Source organism: Salvelinus fontinalis, unplaced genomic scaffold (genome assembly GCF_029448725.1).
Source record: "Salvelinus fontinalis isolate EN_2023a unplaced genomic scaffold, ASM2944872v1 scaffold_0488, whole genome shotgun sequence".
Taxonomy (NCBI): domain Eukaryota; kingdom Metazoa; phylum Chordata; class Actinopteri; order Salmoniformes; family Salmonidae; genus Salvelinus; species Salvelinus fontinalis.
In genome coordinates, this window is record NW_026600697.1 from 92,501 (window position 1) to 120,113 (window position 27,613).

Here is a 27,613-nt window from a genome sequence, read left to right on the forward strand (position 1 = left end):
TTCACCAGCAAGGCACTCTGGGGTTTTAAGTAAACCCCCACTGTGCTGTTTCACCAGCAAGGCACTCCGGGGTTTTAAGTAAACCCCCACTGTGCTGTTTCACCAGCAAGGCACTCTGAGGTTTTAAGTAAACCCCCACTGTGCTGTGTAGCCAGCAAGGCACTCCAGGGTTTTAAGTAAACCCCCACTGTGCTGTGTAGCCAGCAAGGAACTCCGGGGTTTTCAGTAAACCCCCACTGAGCTGTTTCAACAGCAAGGCACTCCCTACTAATGTCTTGTCTGTCCTGTATCACGAAAGACTTTACTGTCCTTTATCACCAAAGATGTTAATGTCCTGTATCACCAGGCTTTACTGTCCTGTATCACCAGACTTTACTGTCCTGTATCACCAGACTTTACTGTCCTGTATCACCAAAGACTTTACTGTCCTTTATCACCAAAAACTTTACTGTCCTTTATCACCAGACTTTACTGTCCTGTATCACCAAAGACTTTACTGTCCTGTATCACCAAAGACTTTACTGTCCTTTATCATCAGACTTTACTGTCCTGTATCACCAAAGACTTTACTGTCCTTTATCACCAGACTTTACTGTCGTGTATCAACAGACTTTACTATCCTGTATCACCAAAGACTTTACTGTCCTGAATCACCAAATACTTTCCTGTCCTTTATCACCAGGCTTTACTGTCCTGTATCACCAGACTTTACTGTCCTGTATCACCAGACTTTACTGTCCTTTATCACCAAAGACTTTACTGTCCTGTATCACCAAAGACTTTACAATCCTGTATCACCAAAGACTTTACTGTCCTGTATCACCAAAGACTTTACTGTCCTGTATCACCAAAGACTTTACTATCCTTTATCACCAAAGACTTTACTGTCCTGTATCACCAAATATTTTACTGTCCTTTATCACCAGACTTTACTGTCCTGTATCACCAAATACTTTACTGTCCTTTATGACCAGACTTTACTGTCCTGTATCACCAAAGACTTTACTGTCCTGTATCACCAGACTTTACTGTGCTGTATCACCAAAGACTTTACTTGTTGGTATCACCAAACTTTACTGTCCTGTATCACCAGACTTTACTATCCTGTATCACCAAAGACTTTACTGTCCTGCATCACCAAAGACTTTACTGTCCTGTATCACCAGACTTTACTGTCCTGTATCACCAAATACTTTACTGTCCTGTATCACCAGACTTTACTGTCCTGTATCACCAAAGACTTTACTTGTTGGTATCACCAAACTTTACTGTCCTGTATCACCAGACTTTACTATCCTGTATCACCAAAGACTTTACTTGTTGGTATCACCAAACTTTACTGTCCTGTATCACCAGACTTTACTATCCTGTATCACCAAAGACTTTACTGTCCTGCATCACCAAAGACTTTACTGTCCTGTATCACCAGACTTTACTGTCCTGTATCACCAAATACTTTACTGTCCTGTATCACCAGACTTTACTGTCCCGTATCACCAAAGACTTTACTTGTTGGTATCACCAAACTTTACTGTCCTGTATCACCAGACTTTACTATCCTGTATCACCAAAGACTTTACTTGTTGGTATCACCAAACTTTACTGTCCTGTATCACCAGACTTTACTATCCTGTATCACCAAAGACTTTACTGTCCTGCATCACCAAAGACTTTACTGTCCTGTATCACCAGACTTTACTGTCCTGTATCACCAAAGACTTTACTTGTTGGTATCACCAAACTTTACTGTCCTGTATCACTAGACTTTACTCTCCTGTATCACCAGACTTTACTGTCCTGTATCACCAAATACTTTACTGTCCTGTATCACCAGACTTTACTGTCCTGTATCACCAAAGACTTTACTTGTTGGTATCACCAAACTTTACTGTCCTGTATCACCAGACTTTACTATCCTGTATCACCAAAGACTTTACTTGTTGGTATCACCAAACTTTACTATCCTGTATCACCAAAGACTTTACTGTCCTGTATCACCAGACTTTACTGTCCTGTATCACCAAAGACTTTACTTGTTGGTATCACCAAACTTTACTGTCCTGTATCACCAGACTTTACTATCCTGTTTCACCAAAGACTTTACTGTCCTGTATCACCAGACTTTACTGTCCTGTATCACCAAAGACTTTACTTGTTGGTATCACCAAACTTTACTGTCCTGTATCACTAGACTTTACTCTCCTGTATCACCAGACTTTACTGTCCTGTATCACCAAATACTTTACTGTCCTGTATCACCAGACTTTACTGTCCTGTATCACCAAAGACTTTACTTGTTGGTATCACCAAACTTTACTGTCCTGTATCACCAGACTTTACTATCCTGTATCACCAAAGACTTTACTTGTTGGTATCACCAAACTTTACTATCCTGTATCACCAAAGACTTTACTGTCCTGTATCACCAGACTTTACTGTCCTGTATCACCAAAGACTTTACTTGTTGGTATCACCAAACTTTACTGTCCTGTATCACCAGACTTTACTATCCTGTTTCACCAAAGACTTTACTGTCCTGTATCACCAGACTTTACTGTCCTGCATCACCAAATACTTTACTTGTTGGTATCACCAAACTTTACTGTCCTGTATCACCAGACTTTACTATCCTGTATCACCAAAGACTTTACTTGTTGGTATCACCAAACGTTACTGTCCTGTATCACCAGACTTTACTATCCTGTATCACCAGACTTTACTATCCTGTATCACCAAAGACTTTACTGTCCTGTATCACCAGACTTTACTGTCCTGTATCACCAAAGACTTTACTTGTTGGTATCACCAAACGTTACTGTCCTGTATCACCAGACTTTACTATCCTGTATCACCAAAGACTTTACTGTCCTGTATCACCAGACTTTACTGTCCTGCATCACCAAAGACTTTACTGTCCTTTATCACCAAAGACTTTACTGTCCTTTATCACCAGACTTTACTGTCCTGTATCACCAAATACTTTACTGTCCTTTATCACCAGACTTTACTGTCCTGTATCACCAAAGACTTTACTGTCCTGTATCACCAGACTTTACTGTCCTGTATCACCAAAGACTTTACTGTCCTTTATCACCAGACTTTACTGTTCTGTATCACCAAAGACTTTACTGTCCTGTATCACCAGACTTTACTCTCCTTTCTCAGAGAGTTAGGCTAGATGACTGTTCAATAGTACTTCTCTTATTCTCTGATTCTCTCTGTCCCATGCTTTCTCTCTTTTTGTGTTGTGTTGTGTTATGTTGTATTGTATAGTGTTGTGTTGTGTTATGTTGTATTGTATAGTGTTGTATTGTGTTGAGTTGTGTTGTGGACTCAACATAGAGCTGTGTACAAATTATAATCCTGTTATTACCTAATTAATAGTCCAGACTGACTGGATCACAGAGAGAGAGACAGGAAGTGCTCTCAGGGCAGGATTCTCAGAACAGGATAACACACAGAAACACACACACATCTACAGACAAACATGATCATGTGTGCAGACAGACAGACGGATGGACAGACACGTGTACAACACAACTGAACAGGCACACACACACACACAAACACAGATGCACCACGGATCACATCACTACTCTAGTTTATAAGTAATATCAATGGAACTAATGTCTCAAGAGATTAAATGTTTGCGTCCAAATGAAGTGAGAAGGACTTTAGTTGGATAAAACGTCAGTCCCCCACCTGGTTTTATTGTTAGTCAGCCAAATGTTATGTTTTTCCAAACAGCAAACCGAAACTTAGAGTTGTCTGGACCAGGGACATGTTGTGTTTATGCAACTCTATGCAACAAAAGGCTCACAATTGGACAGACTGCAGGCGGTTAATGCAAAATAAGAGCCATATAAAGCAATTTGTGACAGGCTTAGTCCTTATCCAACCCTATCAGGCCTCAGAGTGTCTCTGGTCCAGGCCTATGTCGGGCGGCTCCTGTAAAAGCAACCAAATGTCCCTACAGAAGCTGGGCTACAGCTGTTCATACATATGCCAACAAATTCTTTAAACAAACCTCCAGACTGACCAAACAACGATAAAAATATGTAATAATAATTTCTGAGTAGCCTACTAGAAAATGTACTTATTTCCTTTTTGGTTTTGCTGTCTACCGTTTCATTCCGTAAGAGAAGAGAAGGGCCATAAAGAGAAATGTTTTTAACCTGTTGAAGTTGGTGACGTTTTAGAACGTTGGAACGACTATCCGTTAACTGCGCGCGGAATTAGAGGGCTGCAGGCAGATGATCATGTGGCTCGAGCGAAAGGAAGACCCCTGCGCGCTGAGCGGCTGAGAGCGCGGGCTTTGGTGGACTCCGGAAGGGGGGATGAAATAGAATTCAACGTTGCCTGGCGACCGACCGACCGACCGACGGTCGACTTAACTATTGGAGTCAATATGCCAACGTTTTCTGTCATGTACAAAGGAGCAGTTATCATTAGCAGGTAAATTCCCGTGAAGAGAGGAAGAGGGAGCGGAGCAGGTGTTTATGACAGAATGGTGATGTGCTTTACAAAGACGCTTTTTACCTTCTTGAACCCTTGCCCACGTTTTTTTTTTAAATATAGGAATACTAGTCTATTATTGAAACAGTTGATGACCAGAATGTAATTTGTTTCGTCTGGTTCAGGCTGTCAATTTATTGAAAAACAGATTTTAAAGCGCGCCTGTGATTCGTGCGTTTCTAAGCTGCTATCCGTTTCTCGCGAGCATGTGGACATGTTCAGAGGATTGTAAATCTCCACCGCAGATGCCCGATAGATAACAAATTCTGTTTCGATAGTGCAATTCACTGTAGAATATATCCCCTTTTTTGTTGTGAACACAATATATAATGTAGTCAAACCGAATGTATTAGAAAGATACAATTTTTTTTGCAGGTTTGATCAATTCCAATAATGTTTGGAGTTGTGTTGCGCCGCTAAATTGTTGTTGATAAAGAACAAATGTAATACTAGTTATGTATTTTACCCAGTGTGTAGTCTATCTTTAGTGTATTTTACCCAGTGTGTAGTCTATCTTTAGTGTATTTTACCCAGTGTGTAGTCTATCTTTAGTGTATTTTACCCAGTGTGTAGTCTATCTTTAGTGTATTTTACCCAGTGTGTAGTCTATCTTTAGTGTATTTTACCCAGTGTGTAGTCTATCTTTAGTGTATTTTACCCAGTGTGTAGCCTATCTTTAGTGTATTTTCATAACGAGGATACAATAAACTACACTGTAATTTGAGTGTAGCCTACACAGCTCATCCGGTCAGCCACGCACCCCTCTCCATCTCGCCATGTGGGCAATGATGCAGGGAGATGGAATAGGGTTGGTTAGTTGTGAAGACCACACACATACACAGCACCAATCTCTCCCTGCCAGCTTGTTATAACACCACAGCATGTATTGAGGTATTATTACACTACATTGTAGCCTGTTATGGATGCATTTGGGAAGTTAATGCCAAAACCCAGTATTATTGTATTATTTTGACCCTCTGTTAGACATTTGCTATGTAATAACGGTTAGTCCAATCTGACTTGAAACAGAACCAGGAAGTCAGGATTTTAGTCTTAACTACCCCAAATCTCCAAATGAAAACGTTGAAAGGAGAATTAGTGGGGAATTTGGCAAGGCTGTTCAACGTGTTTACTTTGCAGTCCTGGTGCCAATACGAGCTGATTTCACAGAGAGAATAGACAAAATAGAAAATATAGCCAGAGTAGAGAGGGATTGGTGGCAATAATACAACAAATGGTTTCCTAAATGGTGCGTTTGGACTCCAATGATGGGCCACAGCTACATTAGTTGATACTGGATTGAGTCTGAAGCCATGGGTTCTGGTTAAAGATATTGGCTGGTGATATTGTTTGGTTTTATTACTATGGGTCAAAGTTCCACAAGGAATATTAAATCACTTTTGTTGTGACATACAGCAGATCCAAAACATGTGGGAAGAACCATTCAACCAATATAATAACGCTGCTGCTGTGGACATCAGAGAAGTAGAGGATCTGTCCATGTCTTCTGCTGTGTGATTAGTGTACCGTGTTGCACTCCTCTCTCAGATGATTTTCAGACAGCTTTCTAGTCAATGGACAAAGGCAAATCTGCTTTGTTTCTGTGTTGATTTGGGTTGTGATTTGGAGGCTACAGATAGTGTTTGGTTTATCAGTTGGGTCACAGTGGTGTAACAAGGGTTAACAATTTGGTTCATAGTAGACCAGGGCTCTCCAACCCTGTTCCTGGAGAGCTGCTGTCCGTGAAACCTACAGGATGGTGGCTCTCCAGGAACAGGGTTGGAGTGTAAACCTATAGCAGGGTAGCTCTAGGAACAGGGTTGGAGTGTAAACCTACAGGAGGGTAGCTTTCTAGGAACAGGGTTGGAGTGTAAACCTACAGGATGGTGGCTCTCCAGGAACAGGGTTGGAGTGTAAACCTATAGCAGGGTAGCTCTAGGAACAGGGTTGGAGTGTAAACCTACAGGAGGGTAGCTTTCTAGGAACAGGGTTGGAGTGTAAACCTACAGGAGGGTAGCTCCAGGAACAGGGTTGAAGTTAAAACCTATAGCAGGGTAGCTCTAGGAACAGGGTTGGAGTGTAAACCTACAGGAGGGTGGCTCTCCAGGAACAGGGTTGGAGTGTAAACCTATAGCAGGGTAGCTCTAGGAACAGGGTTGGAGTGTAAACCTACAGGAGGGTGGCTTTCTAGGAACAGGGTTGGAGTTAAAACCAACAGGAGGTAAGCTCTCCAGGGACAGGGTTGGAGAGAATCTGTAGTAGACCAACAATGTTTGGGAACCATAGGGATTCCCCTCCTTCTCTGAATATCATAGAAGTAGAATGATGGATCAGTGTCTAGTATATTTGTATCTATGCTGTATGCTTATTACCAGATGGTTCAGTGTCTTGTATGTTTGTATCTACAGTTGAAGTCAGAAGTTTACATACACCGTTTTTCATTCCTGATAATTAATCCTAGTAAAAATGCCCTGTCTTAGGTCAGTTAGGATCACCACTTTATTTTAAGAATGTGAAATGTCAGAATAATATTAGAGAGAATGATTTATTTCAGCTTTAATTTCTTTCATCACATTCCCAGTGGGTCAGAAGTTTGCATACACTCAATTAGTATTTGGGAGCATTGCCTTTAAATTGTTTAACTTGGGTCAAACGTTTCGGGTAGCTTTCCACAATAAGTTGGGTGAATTTTGGCCCATTCCTCCTGACAGAGCTGGTGTAACTGAGTTAGGTTTGTAGGCCTCCTTGCTCGCACATGCTTCTTCAGTTCTGCCCACACATTTTCTATGGGATTGAGGTCAGGGCTTTGTGATGGCCACTCCAATACCTTGACTTTGTTGTCCTTAAGCCATTTTGCCACAACTTTGGAAGTATGCTTGGGGTCATTGTCCATTTGTAAGACCCCATTTGCGACCAAGCTTTAACTTCCTGACTGATGTCTTGAGATGTTGCTTCAATATATCTACATCATTTTCCTGCCTCATGATGCCATCTATTTTGTCAAGTGTACCAGTCCCTCCTGCAGCAAAGCACCCCCACAACATGATAGTGCCACCTCCGTGCTTCACGGTTGGGATGGTGTTCTTCAGCTTGCAAGCCTCCCCCTTTTTCCTCCAAACATAGCAATGGTCTTTATGACCAAACAGTTCTATTTTTGTTTCATCAGACCAGAAGACATTTCTCCAAAAAGTACGATCTTTGTTCCCATGTGTAGTTGCAAACCGTAGTCTGACTTTTTTATGGCGGTTTTGGAGCAGTGGCTTCTTCCTTGCTGAGCAGACTTTCTAGGTTATGTTGATGTAGGACTCGTTTTACTGTGGATATAGATACTTTTGTAGCTGTTTCCTCCAGCATCTTCACAAGGTCCTTTGCTGTTGTTCTGGGATTGATTTGAACTTTTCGCACCAAAGTACGTTCTGTCTCTCTAGAACGCGTCTCCTTCCTGAGCGGTATGGCCTGACTGGCCTGACTAGATAATACAACCTGCAGTAGACCTATAGTAGGTCATTGTGATGAGGTTTATCTTCATAAAGGTCCTCTATTAGGCCTGAATAGATAATACAACCTGCAGTAGGCCTATAGTAGGTCATTGTGATGAGGTTTATCTTCATAAAGGTCCTCTATTAGGCCTGAATAGATAATACAACCTGCAGTAGGCCTATAGTAGGTCATTGTGATGAGGTTTATCTTCATAAAGGTCCTCTATTAGGCCTGAATAGATAATACAATCTGCAGTAGGCCTATAGTAGGTCATTGTGATGAGGTTTATCTTCATAAAGGTCCTCTATTAGGCCTGAATAGATAATACAATCTGCAGTAGACCTATAGTAGGTCATTGTGATGAGGTTTATCTTCATCAGGTAAAGGTCCTCTATTAGGCCTGAATAGATAATACAACCTGCAGTAGACCAATAGTAGGTCATTGTGATGAGGTTTATCTTCATAAAGGTCCTCTATTAGGCCTGACTAGATAATACAACCTGCAGTAGACCTATAGTAGGTCATTGTGATGAGGTTTATCTTCATCAGGTAAAGGTCCTCTATTAGACTTACATACTACCAGAAGTACTCTACCATTCATCAACACAAAACGACTGTTTGTTCTTCTTCTCAGTGCTCTCCTAAAGAACACATTCCTCCTTATGACTTCCTTCTTTCCAAACAATCACATTCTCTCCCTAAAGCCAACGTTTGGTCTACCTACGTTCACCTATGACTTCAATACTCAACCCTCTAATAGCAGTGGCTTGCTTGGTTCATTTGTACTTACGTCAACCTCTCATTGTCTTAGTGACAGAAATCCTCTGTGACGTGTCCATGGAGCCGCTCACGCTGAAATATTGATATTCCCCACTGCCCCGGGGGGCTGAATCAGAAGGCTAGATCCCATACCCCGAGAGATTGTGCAGACAGTGCAGATTGTCATTGCTTACCAGTACCTCCATGGTTCACACAGCAGCTCTATACCATCTCTACCAAAACATACAATAACCCCATAGAACACCTCAAGAACACCACAATGAGAAATACTTTACTGTGTCAGTCATAGTTTGTGTATGAATATACTCCATGGAAATAGGTTAAATACTTTGTCGTTTTTTCTTTGATAGTTTTTGCATGATATACTGTAGATACAGTCAGCTCCATCATTATTGACACTCTTGATAAAGATGAAATAAAATAAATAATTAAAATACTGAGGTATATTGTTTGCTCAATATACCACTTCTAAATGAAGGAGGATGCTGCCATGATTTTATTCTGAATGAATCGTGAATCATGATCATTGAGAAAGTTACAGAGTAGAGAACAAAAGGCCAATAGAGAAACAGGTGAATTTGTGTCTGTTGGAAAGCAGACAGACAGTACCCGGTTTTCCTTAAGGATTTTGCACTGTGCTTATCTCTATTCCATTTATTTTTAAACCTAAAGAAAACCCCTAGTCCTTACCGAAGATCAGTATACACATGAATCAAATCAGATTATATTTGTCACATACAACAGGTGTAGTAGACCTTACCATGAAATGCTTACTTAACCAACAATGCAGTTCAAGAAATAGAGGTAAGAACATATTTACTTAAGAAAGTAAAGTAAAGAATATGATGCAGCCACCACCACCACGAAGAGTGCTACACATTGATGTGTTGTGTTGGTTTTGCCCCAAAAATAAGGCTTTGTATTCAGGAAAAAAAGTTAATTTATTTGCCATATTTTTTGCAGTACTTTTTTTGTGCCTTATTGCAGACATGATGCATGTTTGTAATATTTGTATTAGTATTGTGGAGTAACTACGATGTTGCTGATCCAGCCCCAGTTTTCACCTATCACAGCCATTAAACTCTGTAACTGTTTTAAAGTCACCATTGACCTCATGGTGAAATCCCTGAGCGGTTTCCTTCCTCTCCGGCAACTGAGTTAGGAAGGATATCTTTGTAGGGACTGGGTGTATTGATACACCATCCAAAGTGTAATTAATAACTTCACCATGCTCAAAGGGATATTCAATGTCTCCTTTTTTTTTTTTTACCCATCTACTAATAATGTAGGTGCCCTTTGTGAGGCTTTGGAAAACCTCCCTGATATTTGTGGTTGAATCTGTGCTTGAAATTCACTGCTCAACTGAGGGACCTTATAGATAATTGTATGTGGGGGGTACAGAGATGGGTTAGTCATTCAAATGTAATTATTGTACACTGACTGAGTCCATGCAAATTATTATGTGACTTGTTAAGCAAATGTTTACCCCTGAGCTTATTTAGGCTTGATATAACGAAGTGTTTATTGGGTTATTGACTCAAGACATTTATTCTTTTCATTTTTAATGAATTTATAAACATTTCTAAAAACGTAATTCCACTTTGACATTATGGGGATTTGTGTGTAGATCAGTGACACAACATCTCAATTTAATCCATGTTCTGATTGGCCAGTGAGGGGCCAAGCATCGACACACCTACAATTTATTTACTCATCAAAGCTCAGCCCTTTCGTCCCACGTCCCGGTCTTGCACTCATAATTCCCGCTATGAAAATAGCAAAACATATCTCTGACACATCCCCAGACCTGTAGCGCTACAGCCAGCGCTAATATTTAGAGAAAAAAAATCAAATATAGCCCTATGGTAAACCTGCACCAGTTTAATGATGCTCTAGTGGCCTGGTGGTGTTCTGGAATCTGTGAAACCAGGAAATGTGTGTAGTGTATAATGGAGATGTATATTGGTTACTGCTCTGGGGTATGGTCAATTAGTTAGTTTCTTTGTTATCAAACCTTGGATAATCAATGTAAAGCTGATGTTGGTGATTCACTTTCTTTCATTTTCTCTTCCCCCTCTCCTCTCCTCTCCTCTCCTCTCCTCTCCTCTCCTCTCCTCTCCTCTCCTCTCCTCTCCTCTCCTCTCCTCTCCTCTCCTCTCCTCTCCTCTCCTCTCCTCTCCTCTCCTCTCCTCTCCTCTCCTCTCCTCTCCTCTCCTCTCCTCTCCTCTCCTCTCCTCTCCTCTCCTCTCCTCTCCTCTCCTCTCCTCTCCTCTCCTCTCCTCTCCTCTCCTCTCCTCTCCTCTCCTCTAGGACACTAATGGGTCCGTATGGGGTGGATCGTGCCGTTCATGAAATAGAATTTACTGATTGTGAGAATGGACTGGGTAAGTCTGTAACACATTCTATTATAGAACACACTCACAACCTAACACATTCTATTATAGAACACACTCACAACCTAACACATTCTATTATAGAACACACTCACAACCTAACACATTCTATTATAGAACACACTCACAACCTAACACATTCTATTATAGAACACACTCACAACCTAACACATTCTATCCCAAAACACACTCACAACACACTCACAACCTAACACATTCTATCCCACAACACACTCAGCTAGCTACAGTACTGACCAGTGGTGTAGTGGTGCTTGGAGAAGTGGGTATACTCACATTTTGACGAAAATTTCTGGACTGGGAAAGACTGGACTGGAAAAGTCTAGAACACATTCTATTTACTGACTGTCTGCTGGATAGTGATGAACACATGTCCCTTCCATGTTCTGTTAGTCTGCTGATAGTGATGAACACATGTCTCTTCCATGTTCTGTTAGTCTGCTGATAGTGATGAACACATGTCTCTTCCATGTTCTGTTAGTCTGCTGATAGTGATGAACACATGTCTCTTCCATGTTCTGTTAGTCTGCTGATAGTGATGAACACATGTCCCTTCCATGTTCTGTTAGTACTGGATCTATACTGTAGGTTAACCTGTCACAGATCTATGAGTACTGGATCTATACTGTAGGTTAACCTGTCACAGATCTATGTGTTCTGTATCTATACTGTAGGTTAACCTGTCACAGGTCTGTGAGTACTGGATCTATACTGTAGGTTAACCTGTCACAGATCTATGAGTACTGGATCTATACTGTAGGTTAACCTGTCACAGGTCTGTGAGTACTGGATCTATACTGTAGGTTAACCTGTCACAGATCTATGAGTACTGGATCTATACTGTAGGTTAACCTGTCACAGATCTATGAGTACTGGATCTATACTGTAGGTTAACCTGTCACAGATCTATGAGTACTGGATCTATACTGTAGGTTAACCTGTCACAGATCTATGAGTACTGGATTTATACTGTAGGTTTAACCTGTCTATATAGATCACAGAGACATGGTCTATGAGTACTGGATCGATACTGTAGGTTAACCTGTCGCAGGTCTATGAGTACTGGATCTATACTGTAGGGTTAACGTGTCGCAGGTCTATGAGTACTGGATCTATACTGTAGGTTTAACCTGTCTATATAGATCACAGAGACATGGTCTATGAGTACTGGATCTATACTGTAGGTTAACCTGTCACAGATCAATGAGTACTGGATCTATACTGTAGGTTAACCTGTCTATATAGATCACAGAGACATGGTCTATGAGTACTGGATCTATACTGTAGGTTAACCTGTCACAGATCAATGAGTACTGGATCTATACTGTAGGTTAACCTGTCTATATAGATCACAGAGACATGGTCTATGAGTACTGGATCGATACTGTAGGTTAACCTGTCGCAGGTCTATGAGTACTGGATCTATACTGCAGGTTAACCTGTCTATATAGATCACAGAGACATGGTCTATGAGTACTGGATCTATACTGCAGGTTAACCTGTCGCAGGTCTATGAGTACTGGATCTATACTGCAGGTTAACCTGTCGCAGGTCTATGAGTACAGGATCTATACTGCAGGTTAACCTGTCTATATAGATCACAGAGACATGGTCTATGAGTACTGGATCTATACTGCAGGTTAACCTGTCGCAGGTCTATGAGTACTGGATCTATACTGCAGGTTAACCTGTCGCAGGTCTATGAGTACAGGATCTATACTGCAGGTTAACCTGTCTATGTAGATCAAGTGGCAGGAAAACTAGTCTAAGAGCAGAGGACAGTACAGGGTTTTGTACATGTCCATAGACAGACTGAAACAGCCAGACTGTAGAGAACAGTTACCAGTGTTTTGGAGCTAGTCTGTGTGTGTGTGTGTGTGTGTTTGTGTACGTGTACGTGTGCGTGTGTGCGTGCACGTGTGTGTGTGTGTGTGTGTGTGTGTGCGTGCACGTGCGTGTGTGTGTATGTGTAGTAGAGAAGTGAGACATGTGGTGAGGCTTTAACCGCTGAGCTCTGTCCTGCCAGGATAATGACAAGGAGATCAGTTGTTTACTACAATAGTCCTCAGTTCACTCCCCAGGACAGCACAAGACTACACACACACACACACACACACACACACACACACACACACACACACACACACACACACACACACACACACACACACACACACACACACACACACACACACACACACACATATATATAAGGTATTCTAAAAGTCCTCCCACTAAGTTATCGTGGGCATGGTGAATAGGCATGGTAAATAAGAGAGTTGTCCCTACACAGCAAAACATAACACCCTGGTTGATGTATAGATACATGCTGTAAACCATATCCTGACCCTCCTGGACTTGGTATGGAGACACACAGTTGTACAACATGGAGTCGTCACCACCAAGCCTTAGAGGTCCTGCCTTGTGTCCATTCGTCTATACTGGACACTCTTAACCAGAACAACCCACAAGTAAAGTACATTTAGAGTTCACCTCCTCTTCCTCTCTTTAGCGTAGACCTCTTCCTCTCTTTAGAGTTGCCCTCCTCTTCCTCTCTTTAGAGTTGACCTCCTCTTCCTCTCTTTAGAGTTGACCTCTTCCTCTCTTTAGAGTTCACCTCCTCTTCCTCTCTTTAGAGTTGACCTCCTCTTCCTCTCTTTAGAGTTGACCTCCTCTTCCTCACTTTAGAGTTCACCTCCTCTTCCTCTCTTTAGAGTTGACGTCCTCTTCCTCTCTTTAGAGTTGACCTCCTCTTCCTCTCTTTAGAGTTCACCTCCTCTTCCTCTCTTTAGAGTTGACCTCCTCTTCCTCTCTTTAGAGTTCACCTCCTCTTCCTCTCTTTAGAGTTGACCTCCTCTTCCTCTCTTTAGAGTTGACGTCCTCTTCCTCTCTTTAGAGTTGACGTCCTCTTCCTCTCTTTAGAGTTGACCTCCTCTTCCTCTCTTTAGAGTTGACCTCCTTTTCCTCTCTTTAGAGTTGACCTCCTCTTCCTCTCTTTAGCGTTGACCTCCTCTTCCTCACTTTAGAGTTCACCTCCTCTTCCTCTCTTTAGAGTTGACCTCCTCTTCCTCTCTTTAGAGTTGACCTCCTCTTCCTCACTTTAGAGTTCACCTCCTCTTCCTCTCTTTAGAGTTGACCTCCTCTTCCTCTCTTTAGAGTTGACCTCCTCTTCCTCTCTTTAGAGTTGACCTCCTCTTCCTCTCTTTAGCGTTGACCTCCTCTTCCTCACTTTAGAGTTCACCTCCTCTTCCTCTCTTTAGAGTTGACCTCCTCTTCCTCTCTTTAGAGTTGACCTCCTCTTCCTCTCTTTAGAGTTGACCTCCTCTTCCTCTCTTTAGAGTTCACCTCCTCTTCCTCTCTTTAGAGTTGACCTCCTCTTCCTCTCTTTAGAGTTCACCTCCTCTTCCTCTCTTTAGAGTTGACCTCCTCTTTCTCTCTTTAGAGTTCACTTCGTCTTGATGTGTCTGAGTCCTGTGGTCTCTAGAAGCTGTTTCATCTCTTATATTATGGGATGTCTCATCCTGGGAAGAAGAAGTTAATGCCCCTGACACCCTGACAGAACTACACCCTGACAGAACTACACCCTGACAGAACTACATAATGAGAGAGAAACCTCCCTGACAGAACTACACCCTGACAGAACTACACCCTGACAGAACTACACCCTGACAGAACTACACCCTGACAGAACTACACCCTGACAGAACTACACCCTGACAGAACTACACCCTGACAGACCTACACCCTGACATAACTACACCCTGACAGAACTACACCCTGACATAACTACACCCTGACAGAACTACACCCTGACAGAACTACATAGTGATAGAGAAAACACCCTGACAGAATTACATAATGAAAGAGAAACCACCCTGACAGAACTACACCCTGACAGAACTACACCCTGACAGAACTACACCCTGACACAACCACACCCTGACAGAACTACACCCTGACAGAACTACATAATGAGAGAGAAAACACCCTGACAGAACTACACCCTGACAGAACCACACCCTGACAGAACTACACCCTGACAGAACTACACCCTGACAGAACTACACCCTGACACAACCACACCCTGACAGAACTACACCCTGACAGAACTACATAATGAGAGAGAAAACACCCTGACAGAGAGAGGGTGGACTTAGCATGTCAAAGAAGTAGAGAGAGAGAAAGGAGAGAGAGAGGAGAGAGAGAGAGAGAGAAGAGAGAGGAGAGAGAGAGAGAGAGAGGACAAGGAGAGGAGGAAAGGAGTGAAGGAAGAGCAACTCCAAAACCTGATCCCAGATAATTAACATGCTCCTCTTGCTCCAAACTCAATTAGTGCTAACATATTGTCTACCTGGAAAGAGCCGACTAGCCCTGAGCTACACAGGTACTGCTCTAATGGATGGATGGTGTGTGTGTGTGTTTGTGTGTGGTGTGCGAGAGAGTATGAGAAAGTATATTACATTTTGCAATGACTCAAGTGGATACCTTTCTGTCCATTCGACGGGTAGCTCCCAAAATAAAGGAAACACTTGAATAAATGAGGGCTAGATAGTATATTGAAAGCATGGGGTGCTTCCACACAGGAAGTTCCAGACACTTGTAGAGTCTATGCCAAGGCTCATTGAAGCTGTTTTGGTTACTCGTGGTGGCCAAATGTGCTGTTAAGACACTTTATATTGATGTTTCCTTTATTTTAGTAGTTACCTGTAGCAGCAGGCTACACGGTGAATGGAACAGCTAGTTAGGGGAAACGGCTCGAGTCGCGCAAAATGGAATATAACATTGAGGATAAAGTTTGTAATGACACAATTTCATGTGTACAACATTTAAAGACCTGCATCATTATACTGAGATCTTTGCCGTTTCTAAAAGGATGTATTTGGGAGTTTTTGGAGCCTTTCTTCATGTTTTTTCAGGGGCCCCCAAACTACACAACGAGGATGAGGAAGATATTTGCTGTTTCTATAAAATGTGTAATCATACAAAAGGTGTCTGGACCCTTTTTAATAACATTCTAAACTACACAACGAGGATGAGGAAGATATTTGCTGTTTCTATAAAATGTGTAATCATACAAAAGGTGTCTGGACCCTTTTAATAACATTCTACTGACATCAAAAATGGAGATTTGGTTGTGAAAAACAACAACGTCTCCTTTAATCCAGGTATTACAGCCTGGCTGCTCTGACATGCACCCTATTCACGATATAGTGCATGACTGTTTTGACCAGAACCCATAGCTAGAGGAGGGATACAGTACATGTAGGCCAAGGTGAATGAGCGGACAGGAAGTGGGTTTTGATCTGGCTAGGCAGCTGGTGTGTACGTCCTTGGTGACAGGTCAGAACCCCAGCAGTTTGTTTTGTCTCTGAGGCATCATGCTAAGATGTCTTCTGAAACCACCCACTACCGCCCCACTCCAGCCACGATCCTCATCCAACCTCCTCCACTATACTAAGCCCTCATCCGGCCTGATCCAATTAACTAATTGTCCATTAAGCGGTGGAATGTTTAGCAACAATGGACGTGGATGAGGCAGATGGATTGTTTGATACATTAGAAACATGACATTCATTCCACTACAGATATATTAGAAACATGACATTCAGTCCAATACAGATACATTAGAAACATGACATTCATTCCACTACAGATACATTAGAAACATGACATTCATTCCAATACAGATACATTAGAAACATGACATTCATTCCACTACAGATACATTAGAAACATGACATTCATTCCAATACAGATATATTAGAAACATGACATTCATTCCAATACAGATACATTAGAAACATGACATTCATTCCAATACAGATACATTAGAAACATGACATTCATTCCAATACAGATATATTAGAAACATGACATTCATTCCACTACAGATATATTAGAAACATGACATTCATTCCAATACAGATACATTAGAAACATGACATTCATTCCAATACAGATATACTTAAGTATCAAAAGTAAAAGTACAACTATTTTCAAATTCCTTATATAAAGCTAACCAGGAAGCACCATTTTCTTGTTTTTTTAAATGTACAGATAGCCAGGGGGCATGCTCCAACACTCAGACATAATTTACAAACAAAGCATGTGTTTAGCCAGGTATTAACCATCTATAGACCCATAGCCAGGTATTAACCATCTATAGACCCATAACCAGGTATTAACCATCTATAGACCCATAGCCAGGTATTAACCATCTATAGACCCATAGCTATGTATTATCCATCTATAGACCCATAGCCATGTATTAACCATCTATAGACTAGCCAGGTATTAACCATCTATAGACCCATAGCCAGGTATTAACCATCTATAGACCCATAACCAGGTATTAACCATCTATAGACTAGCCAGGGATTAACCATCTATAGACCCATAGCCAGGTATTGACCATCTATAGACTAGCCAGGTATTAACCATCTATAGACCCATAGCCAGGTATTAACCATCTATAGACCCATAGCCAGGTATTAACCATCTACAGACCCATAGCCAGGTATTAACCATCTATAGACTAGCCAGGTATTAACCATCTATAGAACCATAGCCAGGTATTAACCATCTATAGACTAGCCAGGTATTAACCATCTATAGACCCATAACCAGGTATTAACCATCTATAGACCCATAGCCAGGTATTAACCATCTATAGACCCATAACCAGGTATTAACCATCTATAGACTAGCCAGGTATTACCCATCTATAGACCCATAGCCAGGTATTAACCATCTATAGACCCATAACCAGGTATTAACCATCTATAGACCCATAACCAGGTATTAACCATCTATAGACCCATAGCCAGGTATTAACCATCTATAAACTGGCCAGGTATTAACCATCTATAGACCCATAGCCAGGTATTAACCATCTATAGACTAGCCAGGTATTAACCATCTATAGACCCATAACCAGGTATTAACCATCTATAGACTAGCTAGGTATTAACCATCTATAGACCCATAGCCAGGTATTAACCATCTATAGACTAGCCATGTATTAACCATCTATAGACCCATAACCAGGTATTAACCATCTATAGACTAGCCAGGTATTAACCATCTATAGACCCATAACCAGGTATTAACCATCTATAGACTAGCCAGGTATTAACCATCTATAGACCCATAACCAGGTATTAACCATCTATAGACTAGCCAGGTATTAACCATCTATAGACCCATAGCCAGGTATTAACCATCTATAGACCCATAACCAGGTATTAACCATCTATAGACTAGCCAGGTATTAACCATCTATAGACCCATAGCAAGGTATTAACCATCTATAGACCCATAACCAGGTATTAACCATCTATAGACTAGCCAGGTATTAACCATCTATAGACCCATAACCAGGTATTAACCATCTATAGACCCATAGCCAGGTATTAACCATCTATAGACCCATAACCAGGTATTGACCATCTATAGACTAGCCAGGTATTAACCATCTATAGACCCATAACCAGGTATTAACCATCTATAGACCCATAGCCAGGTATTAACCATCTATAGACCCATAGTCATGTATTAACCATCTATAGACTAGCTAGGTATTAACCATCTATAGACCCATAATCAGGTATTGACCATCTATAGACCCATAACCAGGTATTGACCATCTATAGACCCATAACCAGGTATTGACCATCTATAGACTAGCCAGGTATTAACCATCTATAGACCCATAACCAGGTATTAACCATCTATAGACCCATAACCAGGTATTAACCATCTATAGACCCATAACCAGGTATTAACCATCTATAGACCCATAGCCAGGTATTAACCATCTATAGACTAGCCATGTATTAACCATCTATAGACCCATAACCAGGTATTAACCATCTATAGACTAGCCAGGTATTAACCATCTATAGACCCATAACCAGGTATTAACCATCTATAGACTAGCCAGGTATTAACCATCTATAGACCCATAACCAGGTATTAACCATCTATAGACTAGCCAGGTATTAACCATCTATAGACCCATAGCCAGGTATTAACCATCTATAGACCCATAACCAGGTATTAACCATCTATAGACTAGCCAGGTATTAACCATCTATAGACCCATAGCAAGGTATTAACCATCTATAGACCCATAACCAGGTATTAACCATCTATAGACTAGCCAGGTATTAACCATCTATAGACCCATAACCAGGTATTAACCATCTATAGACCCATAGCCAGGTATTAACCATCTATAGACCCATAACCAGGTATTGACCATCTATAGACTAGCCAGGTATTAACCATCTATAGACCCATAACCAGGTATTAACCATCTATAGACCCATAGCCAGGTATTAACCATCTATAGACCCATAGTCATGTATTAACCATCTATAGACTAGCTAGGTATTAACCATCTATAGACCCATAATCAGGTATTGACCATCTATAGACCCATAACCAGGTATTGACCATCTATAGACCCATAACCAGGTATTGACCATCTATAGACTAGCCAGGTATTAACCATCTATAGACCCATAACCAGGTATTAACCATCTATAGACCCATAACCAGGTATTAACCATCTATAGACTAGCCATGTATTAACCATCTATAGACCCATAACCAGGTATTGACCATCTATAGACTAGCCAGGTATTAACCATCTATAGACCCATAACCAGGTATTAACCATCTATAGACTAGCCAGGTATTAACCATCTATAGACCCATAACCAGGTATTAACCATCTATAGACCCATAGCCAGGTATTAACCATCTATAGACCCATAACCAGGTATTAACCATCTATAGACTAGCCAGGTATTAACCATCTATAGACCCATAGCCAGGTATTAACCATCTATAGACTAGCCAGGTATTAACCATCTATAGACTAGCCAGGTATTAACCATCTATAGACCCATAGCCAGGTATTAACCATCTATAGACCCATAGCCAGGTATTAACCATCTATAGACCCATAGCCAGGTATTAACCATCTATAGACACATAGCCAGGTATTAACCATCTATAGACCCATAACCAGGTATTAACCATCTATAGACCCATAGTCATGTATTAACCATCTATAGACCCATAGCCAGGGATTAACCATCTATAGACTCATAGCCAGATATTAACCATCTATAGACCCATAGCCAGGGATTAACCATCTATAGACCCATAACCAGGTATTAACCATCTATAGACCCATAACCAGGTATTAACCATCTATAGACTAGCTAGGTATTAACCATCTATAGACCCATAACCAGGTATTAACCATCTATAGACCCATAACCAGGTATTAATCATCTATAGACCCATAGCCAGGTATTAACCATCTATAGACTAGCCAGGTATTAACCATCTATAGACCCATAGCCAGGGATTAACCATCTATAGACCCATAACCAGGTATTAACCATCTATAGACCCATAGCCAGGTATTAACCATCTATAGACCCATAACCAGGTATTAACCATCTATAGACTAGCTAGGTATTAACCATCTATAGACCCATAACCAGGTATTAACCATCTATAGACCCATAACCAGGTATTAACCATCTATAGACTAGCCAGGTATTAACCATCTATAGACCCATAACCAGGTATTAACCATCTATAGACCCATAACCAGGTATTAACCATCTATAGACCCATAACCAGGTATTAACCATCTATAGACCCATAACCAGGTATTAACCATCTATAGACCCATAGCCAGGTATTAACCATCTATAGACTAGCCAGGTATTAACCATCTATAGACCCATAGCCAGGTATTAACCATCTATAGACCCATAGCCAGGTATTAACCATCTATAGACCCATAGCCAGGTATTAACCATCTATAGACCCATAGCCAGGTATTAACCATCTATAGACCCATAGCCAGGTATTAACCATCTATAGACCCATAGCCAGGTATTAACCATCTATAAACCCATAGCCAGGTATTAACCATCTATAGACCCATAGCCAGATATTAACCATCTATAGACCCATAGCCAGGTATTAACCATCTATAGACCCATAGCCAGGTATTAACCATCTATAGACACATAGCCAGGTATTAACCATCTATAGACCCATAGCCAGGTATTAACCATCTATAGACCCATAACCAGGTATTAACCATCTATAGACCCATAGCCAGGTATTAACCATCTATAGACCCATAGCCAGGTATTAACCATCTATAGACCCATAGCTAGGTATTAACCATCTATAGACCCATAGCCATGTATTAACCATCTATAGACCCATAGCCATGTATTAACCATCTATAGACCCATAGCCAGGTATTAACCATCTATAGACCCATAGCCAGGTATTAACCATCTATAGACCCATAGCCAGGTATTAACCATCTATAGACTCATAGCCAGGTATTAACCATCTATAGACCCATAACCGGGTATTAACCATCTATAGACCCATAGCCAGGTATTAACCATCTATAGACCCATAGCCAGGTATTAACCATCTATAGACCCATAGCCATGTATTAACCACCTATAGACCCATAGCCATGTATTAACCATCTATAGACCCATAGCCAGGTATTAACCATCTATAGACTAGCCAGGTATTAACCATCTATAGACTAGCCAGGTATTAACCATCTATAGACCCATAACCAGGTATTAACCATCTATAGACCCATAACCAGGTATTAACCATCTATAGACCCATAGCCATGTATTAACCATCTATAGACTAGCTAGGTATTAACCATCTATAGACCCATAGCCAGGTATTAACCATCTATAGACTAGCCATGTATTAACCATCTATAGACCCATAGCCAGGTATTAACCATCTATAGACCCATAGCCAGGTATTAACCATCTATAGACCCATAGCCAGGTATTAACCATCTATAGACCCATAGCCATGTATTAACCACCTATAGACCCATAGCCAGGTATTAACCATCTATAGACCCATAGCCAGGTATTAACCATCTATAGACTAGCCAGGTATTAACCATCTATAGACTAGCCAGGTATTAACCATCTATAGACCCATAACCAGGTATTAACCATCTATAGACCCATAACCAGGTATTAACCATCTATAGACCCATAGCCATGTATTAACCATCTATAGACTAGCTAGGTATTAACCATCTATAGACCCATAGCCAGGTATTAACCATCTATAGACTAGCCATGTATTAACCATCTATAGACCCATAGCCAGGTATTAACCATCTATAGACCCATAGCCAGGTATTAACCATCTATAGACCCATAGCCAGGTATTAACCATCTATAGACCCATAGCCAGGTATTAACCATCTATAGACTAGCCAGGTATTAACCATCTATAGACTAGCCAGGTATTAACCATCTATAGACCCATAACCAGGTATTAACCATCTATAGACCCATAACCAGGTATTAACCATCTATAGACCCATAGCCATGTATTAACCATCTATAGACCCATAGCCAGGTATTAACCATCTATAGACTAGCCAGGTATTAACCATCTATAGACTAGCCAGGTATTAACCATCTATAGACCCATAACCAGGTATTAACCATCTATAGACCCATAACCAGGTATTAACCATCTATAGACCCATAGCCATGTATTAACCATCTATAGACTAGCTAGGTATTAACCATCTATAGACCCATAGCCAGGTATTAACCATCTATAGACTAGCCATGTATTAACCATCTATAGACCCATAGCCAGGTATTAACCATCTATAGACCCATAGCCAGGTATTAACCATCTATAGACCCATAGCCAGGTATTAACCATCTATAGACCCATAGCCAGGTATTAACCATCTATAGACTAGCCAGGTATTAACCATCTATAGACTAGCCAGGTATTAACCATCTATAGACCCATAACCAGGTATTAACCATCTATAGACCCATAACCAGGTATTAACCATCTATAGACCCATAGCCATGTATTAACCATCTATAGACCCATAGCCAGGTATTAACCATCTATAGACTAGCCATGTATTAACCATCTATAGACTAGCCATGTATTAACCATCTATAGACTAGCCAGGTATTAACCATCTATAGACCCATAGCCAGGTATTAACCATCTATAGACCCATAGCCAGGTATTAACCATCTATAGACCCATAGCCAGGTATTAACCATCTATAGACCCATAGCCAGGTATTAACCATCTATAGACTAGCCAGGTATTAACCATCTATAGACCCATAACCAGGTATTAACCATCTATAGACCCATAGCCAGGTATTAACCATCTATAGACCCATAGCCAGGTATTAACCATCAATAGACCCATAGCCAGGTATTAACCATCTATAGACCCATAGCCAGGTATTAACCATCTATAGACCCATAGCCAGATATTAACCATCTATAGACTAGCCAGGTATTAACCATCTATAGACCCATAGCCAGGTATTAACCATCTATAGACCCATAGCTAGGTATTAACCATCTATAGACTAGCCAGGTATTAACCATCTATAGACCCATAGCCATGTATTAACCATCTATAGACTAGCCAGGTATTAACCATCTATAGACCCATAACCAGGTATTAACCATCTATAGACCCATAGCCAGGTATTAACCATCTATAGACTAGCCAGGTATTAACCATCTATAGACCCATAGCCAGGTATTAACCATCTATAGACCCATAGCCAGGTATTGACCATCTATAGACTAGCCAGGTATTAACCATCTATAGACTAGCCAGGTATTAACCATCTATAGACTAGCCAGGTATTCACCATCTATAGACTAGCCAGGTATTAACCATCTATAGACCCATAGCCAGGTATTAACATCTATAGACCCATAGCCAGGGATTAACCATCTATAGACCCATAGCCAGGTATTAACCATCTATAGACACATAGCCAGGTATTAACCATCTATAGACCCATAGCCAGGGATTAACCATCTATAGACCCATAGTCATGTTTTAACCATCTATAGACTAGCCAGGTATTAACCATCTATAGACCCATAGCCAGGTATTAACCATCTATAGACCCATAGCCAGGTATTAACCTGTGAGCACATAAGCTGGTCATGGCTCGTACATATCCTGTTTAGTGATCAGAGGGGAATGGTAACATGAGGTGCATCCTATTCCCTATATAGTGCACTACTTTTGACAAGGGCCTGTAGCACCACATAGGAAATAGTATGCCGTTTGGGACACAGGCATACATATACAGCAGCCGCTTGACACACACTCACGCACACACACACACACACACACACACTTTTAACCCGAGGCAACCATTAAGTTACCTTTTGTTTTAATTACCATGTAGTAAAGTTCATCGGTGGTTGTTGGCCTGTTACCTGGGCAAAACTTTCCTTACAGTTCACTTCAGTCCCCCCAAAAAACTGTTGAGAGTCCAAGAGTGTCTCTGTAGAATATACATACACTGTATACTATTAGTACATTGCTTATGTAACCATTATTTAAACTGCAGTGGTATTAGTATGCTAATTTACATTACAAAGGCTTTGTGAAGGGTTACCTTAGTTTCTGTATCCCCTCAAGGCTGTTAGAGAAGAGGGCTTTAGTTGTGTAGGTTTAACTCATGCTATATTATTGACGCAGATAGGCCTGTTGATGTAAAGAGAGTGTACAGAATTACCACCACTATTGTGACAGCATACAGATATCTCTGCTGTTCAGCACAATGACCGAAGAACAAGGTCAACTCTCCAAACTTCATGAACTTCAGTGGATGGGATCAGGTTTTTTGTCATTCAATTTGAGCTCTCTACTGTTCTTCCTGAGACAGCTTTCAGCTCAGAGTCATTAGTAACCCAGTGACAGATAGACAGTAGTTAAACAATGTATAGGCTACTATTAAACAGCCCCCTCTTCTATGAATCATTCGTAACCCAGTGACAGATAGACAGTAGTTAAACAGGCTACTATTAAACTCTGTTCTATGAGTCATTAGTAACCCAGTGACAGATAGACAGTAGTTAAACAGGCTACTATTAAACAGCCCTCTGTTCTATGAGTCATTAGTAACCCAGTGACAGATAGACAGTAGTTAAACAGGCTACTATTAAACAGCCCTCTGTTCTATGAGTCATTAGTAACCCATTGACAGATAGACAGTAGTTAAACAGTCTACTATTAAACTCTGTTCTATGAGTCATTAGTAACCCAGTGACAGATAGACAGTAGTTAAACAGGCTACTATTAAACAGCCCTCTGTTCTATGAGTCATTAGTAACCCAGTGACAGATAGACAGTAGTTAAACAGGCTACTATTAAACAGCCCTCTGTTCTATGAATCATTAGTCACCCAGTGACAGATAGACAGTAGTTAAACAGGCTACTATTAAACTCTGTTCTATGAGTCATTAGTAACCCAGTGACAGATAGACAGTAGTTAAACAGGCTACTATTAAACTCTGTTCTATGAGTCATTAGTAACCCAGTGACAGATAGACAGTAGTTAAACAGGCTACTATTAAACAGCCCTCTGTGCTATGAATCATTAGTAACCCAGTGACAGATAGACAGTAGTTAAACAGGCTACTATTAAACTCTGTTCTATGAGTCATTAGTAACCCAGTGACAGATAGACAGTAGTTAAACAGGCTACTATTAAACAGCCCTTTGTTCTATGAGTCATTAGTAACCCAGTGACAGATAGACAGTAGTTAAACAGGCTACTATTAAACTCTGTTCTATGGTGTTATTTTCCTCCCTCAGGGATCAAAGTCATTGGAGGAATGAAGGAGTTAACGGGAGAAGAGTTTGGAGTCTACGTCAAAAGGATTTTACCTGGTGGCCTTGCTTCAAGTGATGGTAAGTATCTTTCTATGCAGAAAGAGAACGGGTGGGGATGGTAACACAGGTTTTTATTTATTTATTTAACCTTTATTTAACTAGGCAAGTCGGTTAAGAACAAATTCTTATTTACAATGATGGCCTTGTTAACTGCCTTGTTCAGGGGCAGAACGACAGATGTTTGCCTCGTCAGCTCGGGGATTCGATCTAGCAACCTTTCGATTACTGGCCCAACCCTCTAACCACTAGGCTACCTGCCGCTTAAAGGGATAGTTCACCCAAATGACAACATGACATATTGGTTTCAATACTCTGTAAGCAGTCTATGGACACGGTATGACAGCAAGCCATGCTTTGGTTTTGGTTACTTGGCCACTGTTTCAAATTTTAACCTTTTAGCATTTATGGCACAAATCCAATACAAGTCAATGGTACCTATATTAGCATTTTCGCGCTTCATGTCCATATCATCTATAAGTAACTTCACAATACATTTTTAGATATTTTAGGATGATTTGTACATGAAGCGTGAAAATTATAATAAAGGTACCATTGACTTGTATTGGATTTGTGCCACATTATAAATCACTGTTTATCATTCAGACAGTAGAAGTATTCCACCATTATAAATCACTGTTTATCATTCAGACAGTAGAAGTATCCCTCCATTATAAATCACTGTTTATCATTCAGACAGTAGAAGTATTCCACCATTATAAATCACTGTTTATCATTCAGACAGTAGAAGTATCCCTCCATTATAAATCACTGTTTATCATTCAGACAGTAGAAGTATTCCACCATTATAAATCACTGTTTATCATTCAGACAGTAGAAGTATCCCTCCATTATAAATCACTGTTTATCATTCAGACAGTAGAAGTATTCCACCATTATAAATCACTGTTTATCATTCAGACAGTAGAAGTATTCCACCATTATAAATCACTGTTTATCATTCAGACAGTAGAAGTATCCCTCCATTATAAATCACTGTTTCAGTCCACTAACATACAGGCCGCTCTGGTCTGTGTTTCAGTCCCCTAACTGACAGGCCACTCTGGTCTGTGTTTCAGTCGCCTAAATGACAGGCCACTCTGGTCTGTGTTTCAGTCCCCTAACCTACAGGCTGCTCTGGTCTGTGTTTCATTCCCCTAACCTACAGGCCGCTCTGGTCTGTGTTTCAGTCCCCTAACCTACAGGCCACTCTGGTCTGTGTTTCAGTCCACTAACTGACAGGCCACTCTGGTCTGTGTTTCAGTCCCCTAACCTACAGGCTGCTCTGGTCTGTGTTTCAGTCCCCTAACCTACAGGCCGCTCTGGTCTGTGTTTCAAGTCCCCTAACTGACAGGCCGCTCTGGTCTGTATTTCAGTCCCCTAACCTACAGGCCGCTCTGGTCTGTGTTTCAGCCCCCTAACTGACAGGCCGCTCTGGTCTGTGTTTCAGTCCCCTAACTGACAGGCCGCTCTGGTCTGTGTTTCAGTCCCCTAACTGACAGGCCGCTCTGGTCTGTGTTTCAGTCCCCTAACCTACAGGCTGCTCTGGTCTGTATTTCAGTCCCCTAAATGACAGGCCACTCTGGTCTGTGTTTCAGTCCCCCAACCTACAGGCTGCTCTGGTCTGTGTTTCAGTC

General features: G+C 41.0%; 1 protein-coding gene across 4 annotated transcripts in view; it reads left to right on the forward strand.

Annotated features, from left to right (window-relative positions):
- The window catches only part of LOC129846245 (synaptojanin-2-binding protein-like), an 80,902-nt gene that overhangs the window by 27,929 nt on the left and 25,360 nt on the right, over window positions 1–27,613 (forward strand). For 3 of the 4 annotated variants that reach the window (XM_055914252.1, XM_055914254.1, XM_055914251.1), the window contains exons 2-3: window positions 11,086–11,159; window positions 25,902–25,997. In XM_055914252.1, the coding sequence (XP_055770227.1) occupies window positions 11,086–11,159; window positions 25,902–25,997 (170 nt within the window). Of the gene's footprint in view, window positions 1–4,214; window positions 4,456–11,085; window positions 11,160–25,901; window positions 25,998–27,613 lie in introns of those variants that run through there. The other variant, XM_055914253.1, reaches the window with a different exon arrangement.